The 13345-nt window shown below is 44.9% G+C and overlaps 2 protein-coding genes across 3 annotated transcripts in view; one reads left to right on the top strand and one right to left on the bottom strand.

The window, feature by feature from the left end:
* Positions 1–13345, top strand: part of AWAT2 (acyl-CoA wax alcohol acyltransferase 2) — a 55022-nt gene that overhangs the window by 29089 nt on the left and 12588 nt on the right. The window lies entirely within an intron of this gene.
* On the bottom strand, positions 3869–4735 carry OTUD6A (OTU deubiquitinase 6A). Its single transcript, XM_003943067.3, has one exon. It carries the CDS (start codon positions 4733–4735, stop codon positions 3869–3871), a length of 867 nt encoding a protein of 288 aa, XP_003943116.1.

Raw genomic sequence — 13345 nt, 5'->3', positions numbered from 1 at the left:
TTTTCAACCCTATGTCCCCTTCCCACAGCCAGGCACCTATCCCCAGCCTTTCCCCTTTTCAACGACACCACTTTTACAAAGAGTTGCCCCTTTACTGGCCTTTCCCAGCCAGCACCTCCTTCCACAACCAGGCATCTTCTCTCTCTCAGCATTCCCTCACCTGCCCAGTTACCATGCAACCTTTCCCACCAGGATCCCTTCACCCACACGTGCCCATGCTAAGCCAAGTCCACTTCCCCGGCTAGGAACCCTTTCCTAGTCTTGCCCCTCCTGCAGCCAGGCTTTCCTCACCCACTATGCTCTTAGCCCCAGTCTGTGCTCCTTTTCCCAGGCAGGCCTCCTTCTGCAGCCTTCGCCTTCCCAGCCTCCTTGTCCAGCCTATTGCCCCTTCCCTAGCCAGATCCCATTCTTATCCTGTGTCCCCCTCCTCAACTAAGCCCGTTTTCTCAACCACGTGCCCTTTCTCAGCCAGGTTCCCATCAAGGGCAGAGCCCCTCATTCCCAGGCATGATCTCTTTCCCAGCAAGCCCTCTCTACCTGCTAGGCCCCCTCTCCCAGCCAGGACTACTAACCCACCTATGATCCCATCTCTAGCCTATGTCCTTCTCAGTATTCAAACCTCTCTCACCACCATGTTCTTTTTCTTAGTCTGTGCTTCCCTCCCCCGCCCCTTCCTCTGTCAGAGTCCTCCTCTAGTCAGGTAACCTTTCCCTGTCAGGGTATTTTTACCCCCACTATCCTCCTTGCCCCGCATCCATCTGTCTTCCTTGGCTTGTGCCAGACTCTCAAGACTGTGCTCCCTTTACAAGATGGGCACACTATCACTCTGAGACCCTTCCTCAGCCTCACCCTCTCTGCCAATCTGTGTCCTTTTTCCTCAGTCCATGTCCTTCTCCCCAGCTTACGCCTGCTTTCCTGCTAGATCTCCTTTCCTGGTCTGGTGTCTTCTCTAGCCTGGACTCCATTGCACAGCCCATGTCCCCTCCCCTGGCCAGGTGCTCTTCCCCAGCCTTTCCCCTCATTAACAGCCAGGGACACCTTTCTCATCCTTTGGCTCCTAACAACTGGGCCTCCTTCCCTTGACCGGCCAGTTCTTCCCTAACGAGCTCCTCACCCCACTCACCTTATTATCCCCTTCCCAGCTAGGCTTTCTTCCCCAACCCATGTCCCAGTCCACAGATAGATTCCCTTGCCCAGCCTTGTCCCCTTCCTCTACCCATGCCTCCATAGCCTGTTCCCTCTTCCCCAAGATCTTCCTCCTTGCCCTGCCAAGGCCACTCCCATGCTTGGCCCCTTTGGCCACCTAAGGCTTCTCAGCCTGGCCACCTTTCCCAGCCAGTGTTCCCCGACAGGTCCCCCCTCCTCCCATCCCAGCCAGGCTTCCTTCTCTTTCCATGACTCCTCCACACCATATAGCCCTTCTTCAGTCTGTATGTCCTCCCCAGCGATGCTCCCTTCCCTGTCCAGGCCCAATTGCTCAATTCCCTTCAATTCCCCTGCCCAGGCAGGTTGCCTGAGTTAACTAATTCAGTAGCCACAGACTCCTTCCTACCAGAGGTCTTCTCCCAATGAGCTGCCCCCTGGTCAACCTATTCCTACAGCCAGTGCCTCTTTCTTGGCCCAGCCCCCTTTCCTACCCTTTTCTCCACCCACCTACACCACTGCCAGGATCCCGTCCCCAGACTGTAGCCCAGTTCCCAATCAGCTTCTCTTCCCAAGCCAGGCCCCCTTTCTCTCCTCCAGCCTGCCCCAGCTAGGCCACCTTCTCTTACTGCCCTTCACCAGCCCACACCCCAGCCTCCAGCCTGGACCCTTTCCCTTTGCAGCTCTTACCCTATACAGCCCACTGAAGCAGAGCACTTTTCCCATTTCTAGACCCTTTCACCAGCCTTTGCCCCTGTCCCCAGTTAGCAACCACCACCGTGCCCCCCCCAACAGGCCTATGCTCCCTGACCCTCCAGAATTCCTTTGCTAAAGTAGATCATGGGACATAAACTCTATAGGAAGTCAGTTACACAAAAAAAGAGAAGCAGGTATTTTTTAAACGATTTTTATTTTTGAACAGATTACATGCTTAAAAACTGAAAAACATATATTTTATTTTAGAGCCTTTGGAATGTAGAAAGAATTTCCAAAATTAACCTCACCGAATTACAGAAAGTAAAGATTAAAAGTTTCATAAGTTGTTGACTGCCAATCATTTCACTTTTATATTATTTTGTGACATTCAGGGATATTAACAAGTCTTAAATAACAAAAGTACATTGTTCACTTTTTTGTTTCATGTCAGTTATTGATGTAACAAGATAGAGCAGAACTTTAATATTTTAAATCATCTTTTAAGCTATTTTTCTATCTTTAAGAAATAAGGAAAGTTATTACATATTTATCTTTCACACTTTATATACCTGTTGATATAACAAGGTGGATCAAGTACTTGAATAAAGTCATAGCCTTTTATATCCTAAGAATAAAGGAAACTTACTAGATTCAGATCTTTACCCTTTATAGTAAGTAAATTACGCATCAATGTGTCTTTTTTTTTTATGCCGGTTGTAAAGATAATGAAATGTATCAACTATTTGAATAAAGTCATATCTCTTCCTACCTTTGATAAAGGAAATTAACTTTAGATCTTTCACATCTTAGAGTAAACCTTATCTAGGCTATCAGTTTATCTAAATTTACGTTCTCTATTTAACAGATTTACCTTACACGTTTAACAAATGCTGTTATTTAGAATTAGCAAACATCTGAGCAACTAAATTAGGAACTACACAAGTTTTGATGAAAAAACAAAAAGTAATAGCAGATCTCTTGTGCATAACTTGAGACATCTCCTGAGTAGCCCAACTTAAGTAAAAAGCAAACCACGACAATCTTTTCCCCGAAAACTCAGCAGAAGGCCTTCCCAAGGCATTTCAATCACAAACTCCCAAGTTTGTCTAAGTAATCCAAGATATTCATAGGAAAACCTGAAGACTCCCCGAGCTAGTCTACTAGATTTATTTTTCCCAGAACACGTGAAACCTAATAACTTAACATTTTCTTTTTTTCTTTTTTTTTGAGACGGAGTCTCGCTCTGTCTTCCACATTGGAGTTCAGTGGCATGATCTCGGCTCACTGCAATCTCCACTTCCGGGGTTCAAGCAATTCTCCTGCCTCAGCCTCCCAAGTAGCTGGGATTACAGGTGCCCGCCACCACTCCCGGCTAATTTTTTATTATCCTTTTTTTTTCTTTTTTTCTTTTTCTTTTTCTTTTTTTTTTTTTTTTTTTTTTTGAGGCAGAGTCTGGCTCTGTCTTCCAGGCTGGAGTGCAGTGGCTCACTGCAACCTCTGCCTGCTGGGTCAAGCGATTCTCCTGTCTCAGCCTCCCGAGCAGCTGGGATTACAGGCGCCTGCCACCACGCCCGGCTCATTTTTGTATTTTTTGTAGAGACGGGGTTTTGCCATGTTGGCCAAGCTGGTGTCAAGCTCCTCACCTCGTGATCCGCCCGCCTCGGCCTCCCAAACTGCTGGGATTACAGGCGTGAGCCACCGCGCCCGGCCAGCATTTCCATTTTTTATCCTAAGTTATACTCAACATGACCAATTCTTAGTTGGGGAGGGAGGTAAAGACCCTTAAGGGCAAGAAGAGGTTAAACTTATCAAACATATGCTCCTCCGGTGGTGCAATGCAAAGATTTCCCTCAAATTGCCAGGGAATTTCCCTGGAATTTCACTTCCCACCTTGTGAAAGCAGCAGAGTAGGAAAGTGGGGGCGGGGGAGGGTAGTTTTGAGTAAAAGGAAGGAAAAAACTCAGAGAAAAGCAAAGGGGGAAAATAAACAGCCTACTGAGGAGATGCGGGGATTGTGACGCAGTTGGGCCTACTGGAGACGCGGGGGCGCCGATGTGGCCCCGGCGGCCGCAGCCTCGGCCTGGACCGGCCTCACGGAGTTGTAGTGCTCGCCGAGGATGCAGGCGTAGTGCAGGTAGACCAGGATGATCGGCTTCTTGGTGTACTCCTCCCCGATGACCACGGTGGGCGAGTCGGCCTGGATCACCTCGATGGGGGTCTTCAGGACGTGTGACAGGGCCCTAAGCTCCAGCTGGCCTCCCCACATGGTAGAGTGCGCGACGTTGTCACAGTAGCTCATGAAGTCGTCGTAGCCGAAGGAGTCGCCGGTCTCGGTGTTGCCGAAGAAGGGCAGGAACTCGTCGACCTGCTTTTGCATGTAGCTGGCGGCACGGGAGCGCAGCGTCTCCACCGACATGGAGAACGCCAGCTGGTCTTGAATGGCGCGATACATGCAGTGGCCATCTGCTGGGATCTGTTTCATCTCCAGACCCCTGGCCTTCAAGATGGCGGCGAGCTTCTCCTCCTCCTCACGCCGGAAGCCGGCCAGGTGCTCCATCTCGGCCTGGAAGTTGCTCCCCCGGTGCTCCGCCTCCGTTCTCTCACGCTTTCTCTGGGCTTTGCGGGAGCGGGGAGGCTGGTTTTCCAGATCCATCTTGGCCAGGTCTTCGATGACAGCTTCAAAGCTCCTCTCATCCTCGAACTTCTCCAACTCTTGCCGGTGCCTCTGTGCCATCTCGGCCTCCATGCGGGCCACATCTTGGAGTAACTGCTTTCTTTTCTTCTTGTCGGTCTTGGGGACCGAGTTTTTTAAGCTCTGGATCTGGGCTTGCAGCTCCTTCTTCTCCCGTTGGTGGCGACGCAGTATGCGCTGCTGTTCACTGTGTGGATCATCCATGATGTTGAATGGCAAGCGGGAGTTGAAATTTGCTGGCAGTTCAGGTACAGAACAGACCAGAAGTCCTCAGCTCGTCCTAACGGTCACTCTCTTTTACATCAACCTGCTCTAACCGCCGCTTTTGGCTCACCTCATTCACATTCTTCTCTGCTATTGGTCACTTTGTCTCCATGGCCCCGCCCCTGCAAGCATGTGCAGCACTAGGATTGGCTGTTGGGAGACCAGAAATACATGCCCATTGGACCCCACAGCAAGCATTTTTGGTGGGATTCCAATAAGGACTTCCTGCAATGTGTGTCGCAGTTAGGCTTGTAGAGTCTTTCCATGACTGACAGCCCACTTCGTTTCCAAGTCTGCACACAATGTATGCACTAGCCAGGCCTGACAGCCACATGACAGATACTATACCATCCGCTGAATGTGCTCTTACTCTGGACTTGGTATTGCCCCTACTGTTGAGGAAACAGTGTGGTTTTCTCCGGTCTTTCAGGTCCCTTCACCAGGGAACCCTTTAATTTTTGTGTATCATAACAAGGACATTTCCTTACATTCCTGCAAACACAGTCCTTTCAGTTAGCCCCACCCCTTTTTTTTTTGAGATGAAGTCCTGCTCTATTGCCAGGCTGAAGTGCAGTGGCACAACCTCGGCTGACTGCAACCTCCGCCTCCCGGGTCCAAGCGATTCTCCAGCCTCAGTCTCCCTAGTAGCTGAGATTACAGGTGCCCGCCACCATGCCTGGCTAATTTTTGTATTTTTAGTAGAGACAGAATTTTGCCATGTTGGCCAGGCTTGTCTTTAACTCCTGACCTCTGGTGATTCACTCACCTTAGCCTCCCAAAGTGCCTGGATCATAGGCATAAGCCACCACGCCCAGCGACAAGTTTTTATTTAGCCATTTTGATAAGGGTAAAGTGATACCTCAGTGTGTGTGTGTGTGTGTGTGTGTGTATGTGTGTGTTTGAGACAGTGTCTCACTCTGTCACTCAGGCTGGAATGCAGTGGCTTGATCTCGGCTCACTGTAACCTCCGCCTTGCAGCGCCCCCCCTCCCCCATCCCGTTCAAGTGATTCTCCTGCCTCAGCCTCTTGAGTAGCTGGGATTACAGGTGCCTGCCACCATGCCCGGCTAAGTTTTGTATTTTTACTAGAGACAGGGTTTCATCATCTTGACCAGGCTGGTCTTGAATCCTGACCTCGTGATCCACCTGCCTCGGCCTCCCAAAGTGCTGGAATTACAGGCATGAGCCACTGTGCCCAGCCTGATTGTGGTTTTAATTTGTAGTTCCCTAATGGCTAATGATGTTCATCTTTTTATGTGCTCATTTGCTATCTATGCCATATCCTTTTCAGTAAAATGTTTATATCATTTTCTCTAATTTTTCTTTTTTAAAGGATGAAGTCTAGCTCTGTCACTGAGGCTGGAATGCAATGGCATGATCATGGCTCATTGCAGCCTCAAACTCCTGGCCTCAGGTGATCCTCCCACCTCAACCTCCTGAGTAGCTGGGACTACAAGCATGCTCCACTGTGCTGGGCTAATTTTGAGATTTTCTTTTCTTTTCTTTTTTTTTTTTTTTTTTTTTTTTTTGCCAGATTCGTGGCTCAGGCCTGTAATCCCAGCACTTTGGGAGACCAATGGGGGAGGATCTCTTGAGGTTAGGAGTTCCAGACCAGCCTGGTCAACATGGTAAAACCCCATCTCTGCTAAAAATTAGCTGGTTATGGTGGTGTATGCTTTTAGTCACAAACTATTGGTGGGGGCTGAAGTAGAAGGATAGCTTGAGCCTGGGATGCAGCGGTTATAGTGAGCCCAGATTGTGACACTGCACTCCAGCCTAGGCTCAAGTGATCCTTCACCTCTGCCTCCCAAAGTACTAGTATTACAGGCGTCAGATACCATGCTCAGCTCTTCATTTGCCTATTTTCTTTTTGTCTCTCACTCTCTTCCTCCCTCCCTCCCTTTCTTTCTTTCTTTTTTCCTTCCTTCCTTCCCTTCCTTCTTTTCTTTCTTTTCCTTCCTTTCCTTTCTTTTTTTTTCAGATGGAGTCTTGCTCTGTCGCCCAGGCTGGAGTGCAGTGGCATGATCTTGGCTCACTATAGCCTCCACCTCCTGGGTTCAAGCGAGTCTCATGCCTCAGACTCCTGAATACAGGTGCCCACCACCATGCCCAGCTAATTTTTGTATTTTTAGTAGAGACGGGGTTTCACCATGTTGGCCAGGCTGGTCTTGAACTCCAGAGCTCAAGCACTCCTTCCGCCTTGGCTTCTCAAAGTGCTGGGACTACAACGCGCACCATCATGTCCAGCTAACTGTTTTCTTATCTTTTGTAGAAATGGGGGTCTCACTATGTTGCTCAGGCTAATTTTGAACTCCTGGGCTCAAGGGATTCTCTCACCTCGGCCTCCCAAAGTGCTGGGATTACAAGTGTGAGCCACCGTGCCTGGCCAGGATTTTTGCAGGAATCGTGTTCAAGCTGTATATCAATTTGGGGAGAATTGACATCTTTAGTATGTTGAGTCTTCCAGTTTGTGAACACCTGGATGTTATCTTCATTTATATAGATCTTCATTGATTTCTTTCATTGACACTACATAATTTTTAGCGTATAAATCCTGTGCATATTTTGTTAGATTTATACTTAAGCATTTCTCTTTTTTTGACTGATTGTAAATGGTATTGGATTTTTAGTGTTTACATGGTCATTGCTAGTATATAAAAATACAATTGTTTTTTTGGTTTATCTTGTATTCTATGACCTTGCTTAATTTGTTTAGTATTTCTAAGTTTTTTCTCCTTGATTCCTTGGAATTTTCTATGTAGACAATCATGTCATCTGTGAAAAGGGACAGTTTTATTCATCCTTTCCAGTAAGTATACCTTTTATTTCATTTTCTTGCCTTATTGCACTGATTAGAACTTCCAGCACTATGTTGGATAAGAGTGGTGAGGGCAGACATCCTTGTTCTGTTCTTGATCTTAGGAGGAAAGAATTTCATCTTTCACTGATAAATATGATGTTAGCTGGGATTACAGGCGCCTGCCACCGTAACATTTTTGTAGGTGTTATTTATCTAGTTGAGGTCTTTCCTCTCTATTCCTATTTTTATGACAGTTTTTGACATGAATGGGTATTGAATGTTGTCAATGTTTTTCTGTATTGATATGCTAATATAATTTTTCTTCTATAACCTATTAAAATAATAGATTACAGTGACTGATTTTTTTTTTTTGAGACAAAGTTTCACTCTTGTTGCCGAGGGTGGAGTGCAGTGGTGCGATCTCTGCTCACCACAACCTCTGCTTCCCGGGTTCAAGCGATTCTCCTGCCTCAGCCTCCTGAATAGCAGAGATTACAGGCATGTACCACCACGCCCAGCTAATTTTGTATTTTTAGTAGAGACTGACCAACATGGTTTCTCCATGTTGGTCAGGCTGGTCTCGAACTCCTGACTTCAGGTGATCTGCCCACCTCAGCCTCCCAAAATGCTGGGATTACAGACATGAGCCACCACTCCTAGTGATTGATTTTTAAATATTGAGCTAGTCTTGCATTTCTGAAATAAATCCCATTTGGTCATAGTTTTTCATTATTTTTATATGTTGAGGAATTATTTTGCTAATTTAAAAAAGGATTTAAAAATTTACATTCATGAGAGGTATTGGTTCTGCAGATTTCTTTTTTGGTACTGTTTTGTTTAGTTTTAGTATCAGGGTAAGTACTAATGTTACAAGAAGAGAAGGGAAGTGTTCTCTCTTCTTCTATTTTTTGGAAAGAGGTGTAAAATCAGTAATAATTCTTCTTTAAATGTTTGGTAGGATTCTCCAGTGAAACCATCAGGGCCAAGAGATCACTTTCTTGAGAGTTTTAAAATTAAAAAATATTTTTTTTAATAGGACTAATCAAATTATATATTCCATATTGAGTGAATTTTGGTAGCTTGTGTTTTTTGAGGAATTGGTCTGTCTCTTCTGAGTAGTCAGATTTATGTGTATAGAGTTATTTGTAGCATTCCATTTTTATTGTTTGGTGTTTGGAGGGTCTATAGTGATATTCTCTGCTTTATTGGTAATTTGTGTTTTCTCTTTTGTTCTTTGTCAGTCTTGCTAGAGATTTGTCAATTTTATCGATCTTTTCAAAGAGGTAGCATACTGTCTTACTGATTTTCCCCATTGATTTTCTGTTTGAAATTTCATTAATTTATGCTATGTATTATACTCTTCCTTCTGCTTGCTTTTGGTTTAGTTTGTTCTTCTTTTGCTAGGTTCTTGAGGTGGGAGCTTGGGTAATTGATTTCAGACTTTTTCTCTTTTTACAATGTGTGCACTTAGCTTCCTTCTCAGTACTACTTTAACTGGTTCTTCCATATTTTGATATTAGTTTTCTTTTTCTTTTTTCTTTTCTTTTCTTTCTTTTCTTTTTTTTTTTTTTTTTTAAGATGGGTGAGTCTTGCTCTGTCACCCAGGCTGGAATGCAATGGCGCAATCTCGGCTCACTGCAACCTCCGCCTCCCAGGTTCAAGCAGTTCTCTGCCTCAGCCTCCTGAGTAGCTGGAATTACAGGCACTGACCACCACGCACTACTAATTTTTGTATTTTTAGTAGAGATGGGGTTTCACTATCTTGGCCAGGCTGGTCTTGAACTTCTGACCTTGTGACACACCTGCCTTGGGCTCCCAAAGTGCTGGGATTACAGGCATTAGCCACAGCACCTGGCCAATAGGTTTAGTTTTTATTATCCTTCATGTTCAATGTTCTTTTTGGTTTTCCTTGAGACTTTTTGGCCCATGGATTATTAACAAGTGAGTTGTTATCTTCCAAGTGTTTGTAGGTTTTCCTGTTATCTATTAATAATTTCTACTTTGATTCTGATATGGTTTGGGTCTGCATCCCTGCCCAAATCTCATGTTGAATTGTAATCTCCTATGTTGGAGAGGGACCTGTGAGAGGTGATTGGATCATGGGGACAGATTCCTCATGAGTGGTTTAGTACCATCCCCTTGGTACTATCCTCGAGATTGTGAGTTCTTGTGAGATCTAGTTGTTCCAAATTGTGTGACACCTCTCCCCATCTCTCTCTTGCTCCTGCTTCCTCCATGATTGGAACTGTCCTGAGGTCTCCCCCAAAAACAGAAGCTGCTATGTTTCTTGTACAGCCAGCAGAACCATGAGCCAATTAAACCTCTTTTCTCTTTTGTTTATAAATTACCCAGTCTCAGGTATTTCTTTCTTTCTTTCTTTCTTTTTTTTTTTTGAGACAGAGTCTCGCTCTGTCACCCAGGCTGTAGTACAATGGCGCGATCTTGGCTCACTGCCACCTCCACCTCCTGGGTTCAAGTGATTCTCCTGCCTCAGCCTCTAGTGGCTAATTTTTGTATTTTTAGTAGAGATAGGGTTTTGCCGCATTGGCCAGCCTTGTCTCGAGCTCCTGACAGCAAGTGATCCTCCTGCCTTGGCCTCCCAAGGTGCTGGGATTACAGGTGTGAGCCACTGCACCCATCCAGTATTTTTTTTTATAGCTATGCAAGAATAGCCTAACACAGATTCCTTTGTGGTTAGAGAACACATTTCTATATGATTTCAATTCATTCAAATTTGTTGAGGTTTGTTTCGTTTATGGCCCAGAATACGGCTTATCTTAATCTATGTTCCATGGGCACTTTAAAGAATGTGTGTTTTGCTACTGTCGGGTGGTCTAAAAATGCTGTTTAGATCCCAGTAGTTCATTATGTTTTTGACTTCTTTTATATCTTGCTGATTTTCTGTCTAATTCTTATGTTTATTGTTGAGAGAGCAGTTTTGAAGTCTCTGACTGTAATTATAGCCTTTTCTATTTCTCCTTTCAATTTTATCAGGTTTTGCTTTACATATTTTGCACTTCTGTTGCAAATCCTACACATTTTAGGATCTCAATATCTTCTTGGTATAGGCATCGTTTTATCATTATTGGAAGTCTAGGCTCCCCACTCAGTCTTTGCTGGTAGGGATGGGGCTACAGTTGTTTTTTCTCTGGTTATTGCTGGCATAGAGAGATTATTGTCTAAAACTTTTCTGTCTTGCTAGGCTAATTCATTCCTAGTCCTTTGGCTAGAGAAAACAGGATTTGACTGGAGCTCTTTTTGTCAATGCCTGTTAGTATATTTTTGGTTGCTGGCTTCTTTAACTTCAATTCTAAGATATATGAAGCAAAAAGAAAATTCATGTCATTCTTCCCATCTGAAGACCTTACGTGGTCTGCCTTCTTTCCACCTTTTTGAGTCGTATGTTTGTTTTGTATATAATGTCCAGAGTTTTTAGTTGTAATAGCAAGAGGAATAAGGCAAAGCATGTCTATTCCATCTTCTTCTATCTTATTTTAAATAAATGCAACTATTTTGCACTCTCCCTTACTGGCATTTGCATGTTTCAAAGAAATTAAATACTGTAACTTAAAATGAATCAAAGCAATGATAATTTTAGAAAACCATTATGCTGATCCTGAAAGAGACATCTTTTGGACTTTGATAGTGTTATAGCAATGGTCATATAGAGTCTGCTTGTTTGCTGCAATCAAGATTGCTTTTTCAGATTCTGCAGAAGGAATGACAGGTCCCTCTGAATGTCAAACCCCATTGCGTGGGTTTGTTTTTGTGGCCTGAAGTGCAGAAAAACCAGCATTGCAAATGTTGAGCTTTCCTGTCTGTAGTTTGTGTTAAGGAAACCATAGTTATTATAATATCGAATGTGCCTTTTCCAGCTCTGCACTGAGGCCTGCTCCCCCAACACACACTCTCCCATCTGGAGATTATGATCCAACTTCCGAAGCACAGGCCTTGCCTTTAAAAGTCACGTGTCTCCAGCAATGGATGAGCAGCCTGCTCTTCAAGCATCTCTCTATGAATATCATTTCTCACAAGTGAGCTTTTGTTAAGGATTAGATGGCAGGGAGTTCAAGGTTAACTCTTCCAATGATAAGCACTAGGAATGGTGATAGGCCCATCTTGTTGATTAATGGTTATGCTTTGCCAGTCAGTGAGGTGGGTGGAGAAGAGAATGAGTGCCTAACTTCCAGGGGGCTGTGATGATCAAATGTATGTGAAATGCAATGCTCATTGCCTTGCACCAAAGAAGCCAGTAATAAATGGCAGTTCCTCCCCTCTACCATACCCCAGTCCCTAACTCCCAACTCCTGTTCTTCATTCCATATCCCCACATCCACCCTTTTACCCTTATTTCTTCTCCACTTCACAGGTCACCAGAGATGATGGCAGTTTCCATAGTAATCAGCATCTTCATTAGTTCAGATTTTAATGAGCCCTAAGTGCCTATCTGTATTGAGTTTCTAGCCTATATTAGAGGGAAGTTTCCAGTGGGCTCAAAGGCTGTTGAAAAATTGTCAAGCATAAGCCATTATAACCAAGTTGTCCTAACTAGACAGAAGAGCACATGTTGTTCTTTGAATCTAAGCAGAGAGGATGTGAGGAAATCATCTCTTCTTGTCCTGGGATTACAGTTCCTGGGCATCTAGAGAATAACTGTCTTCCTAGAACTTGCCAATGAGGGATTTTATCACTGGACTGTAGGTGTTGGAATGTGACTCAGGAGATATAGCAGATTGGGCAACAAGGAGCCAACGTCACTGGAGGCTTTCGAATAGGTCACTGGATTTACTCTTTCCTCATCCTCCCACCTGTCCGTTAAGCTTCCTGCTCTGGTTTCTGTGCTGACCCAACCTTGTTCCTGACCCTTCTCCTATGCTGACCTACTTTGCTCATTCATTCTATCAGTCATTCAGTCACCATTTATCAGCCCTGCAATGTTCCAGGCACTGTTCTAGGCACTTAAGATGTAACAATGAACAAAAAAGAGACCCCCTAATCTCAAGGAGCATACAGCCAAGTAGGAGAAGACATATTAAAAACAAACAACTACAGAACTACATACAGAATTGAAGCTGACCTTTGGAAGAGAGGTTCCTAGTCTTGCTCTTGATTAGGGTTCTAGCCCCTCTTCTCCCTCTGTCCCTCCTCAGCAATGGTCTATGTACCCAGAGAAGCTTCTCCTGTTCCCTTTCCACATCTGCTGAAGGATTATATGAACAATCCTGGGAGAGTTTGAGACTTGTTACCATCACCAGTGGCATGAGGTTGGAGGTGACTGTGAATGTTTGGGAAAAAGTGGCCATGTGAAAGCCCCCCAAATCCCAGGAGTCCTTTGGAAACAGGAAAGATACATGTTACCCACCAGAGCAGAGGACGGTAGCCATCTCCAGTCCTCTGAGTCAGAAAAGGCCTGCTCTGGCACCTTCATGCTGTCGTGCTTGATTTTTTTTTTTTTTTTTTTTTTTTTTTGTGCCTTTCATCACTAATGTCCTGCTTTGGTTTCTTAGGTAGGCCCCCACCCCCTGATTATTCTTAGTTTGCTAAATGAAAGGAAGTGAGAACTGGCATTTGAGCCAGAATACATAAAATCGCTGACCAGCAGGGTACCTCCCTTCAGAAGAGATGGGAAGGCTGGCAGTGGGTGCCGGGCATGTAGAAAATATCCCTCAGCATAGTGGGGACTCTGCTGGAAGAATCTGAGTAAGCCGTTAAGTGCAGGGGTTGGAGGCTAACCTGATCTCTGGGGCAGTT

This window comes from Saimiri boliviensis, chromosome X (genome assembly GCF_048565385.1).
Source record: "Saimiri boliviensis isolate mSaiBol1 chromosome X, mSaiBol1.pri, whole genome shotgun sequence".
In the NCBI taxonomy this organism is placed as follows: Eukaryota; Metazoa; Chordata; class Mammalia; order Primates; family Cebidae; genus Saimiri; species Saimiri boliviensis.
The sequence above is the reverse complement of the archived record's forward strand: the minus strand, read 5'-3'. Positions and strand labels throughout refer to the sequence as shown.

Excerpts from the sequence above, each read along its gene's own strand:
- OTUD6A (XM_003943067.3), bottom strand. The coding sequence starts at position 4,735 with ATGGATGATCCACACAGTGAACAGCAGCGCATACTGCGTCGCCACCAA.